Source organism: Limulus polyphemus, unplaced genomic scaffold, assembly GCF_000517525.1.
Source record: "Limulus polyphemus unplaced genomic scaffold, Limulus_polyphemus-2.1.2 Scaffold9243, whole genome shotgun sequence".
In the NCBI taxonomy this organism is placed as follows: Eukaryota; Metazoa; Arthropoda; class Merostomata; order Xiphosura; family Limulidae; genus Limulus; species Limulus polyphemus.
In genome coordinates, this window is record NW_013674853.1 from 17,258 (window position 1) to 18,609 (window position 1,352).

General features: G+C 36.2%; 1 protein-coding gene across 1 annotated transcript in view; it reads right to left on the reverse strand.

The window, feature by feature from the left end:
- LOC106475830 (quinone oxidoreductase-like protein 2 homolog) overlaps positions 1-1,352 on the reverse strand; it is an 11,601-nt gene that overhangs the window by 6,143 nt on the left and 4,106 nt on the right. The window contains exon 3 of the mRNA XM_022379851.1: positions 399-558. Coding sequence (XP_022235559.1) covers positions 399-558 — 160 coding nt within the window. The remainder of the gene's footprint in view (positions 1-398; positions 559-1,352) is intronic.

Consider the following 1,352-nt stretch of genomic DNA (forward strand, 5'->3'; position numbering starts at 1 on the left):
ATAACACAGAGTCTATCACACCACCACATAACACAGTCCATCACAAACACCACATAACACATAGTCCATCACACCACCACATAACAGAGTCTATCACAACACCACATAACACATAGTCCATCACAACATTACATAAAACAGAGTCCATCACAACACCACATAACACATAGTTCATCACAACACCACATAACACAGAGTCTATCACAACACCACATAACACATAGTCCATCACAACATTACATAAACAGAGTCCATCACAACACCACATAACACATAGTTCATCACAACACCACATAACACAGAGTCTATCACACCACCACATAACACATAGTCCATCATAACACCACATAACACATAGTCCATCACAACATTACATAAAACAGAGTCTATCACAATACCACATAACACAGTCCATCACAACAGCACATAACACATAGTCCATCACAACACCACATAACACATAGATATTTGGTATGTCCATCACAGCACCACCTAACACAGAGTCCATCACAACACCACATAACACATAGTTCATCACAACACCACATAACACAGAGTCTATCACAACACCACATAACACAGAGTCCATCACAACACCACATAACACATAGTCCATCACACCACATAACGCATAGTTAATAACACAGAGTCCATCATAACACCACATAACACATAGTCCATCACACCACATAATGCATAGTTAATAACACAGAGTCCATCACAACACCACATAACACAGAGTCCATCACAACACCACATAACGCATAGTCCATCACAACACCACATAACACAGAGTATGTGTCAATGGGAAAAAGAATATATTTAAGTATATATCTAAACATATATGGAAAAACATATATTTGAATGTTTCTCTATCTAGAAATTATACTTAACAATAAATAAAGAATCTACTTCAAGTTTCTACAAGTGAACAATGAAAGAATGTACTTACCGTATTTTCCTGGAATGAAAACAATAACTATGTATATAACTAAAACACTATACTGAACAATGAATTTATGTAGAGAGACAACTATTATCTGCCTGTAAATAATGTAGTAATTCAACACACAAAGCTTGGGTGGGGGTCAAAGTGTGCATGCCCCAACCTTGTACAGTAACACGATATTATGAATATGATGTTAGAGTAGAGAAAATACCGAATACAATATACCGGGATACTGAAAAACACCTTGGACATGCATTTAGGAGGCTGTAGAGGTTATGTAAATACAAGTTGTAAACTGTACAATGGGAAATGGATTTGTGGTTGTAAACTGTACAATGGGAAATGGATTTGTAAATACAAGTTGTACAATGGGAAATGGATTTGTAAATACAAGTTGTACAAT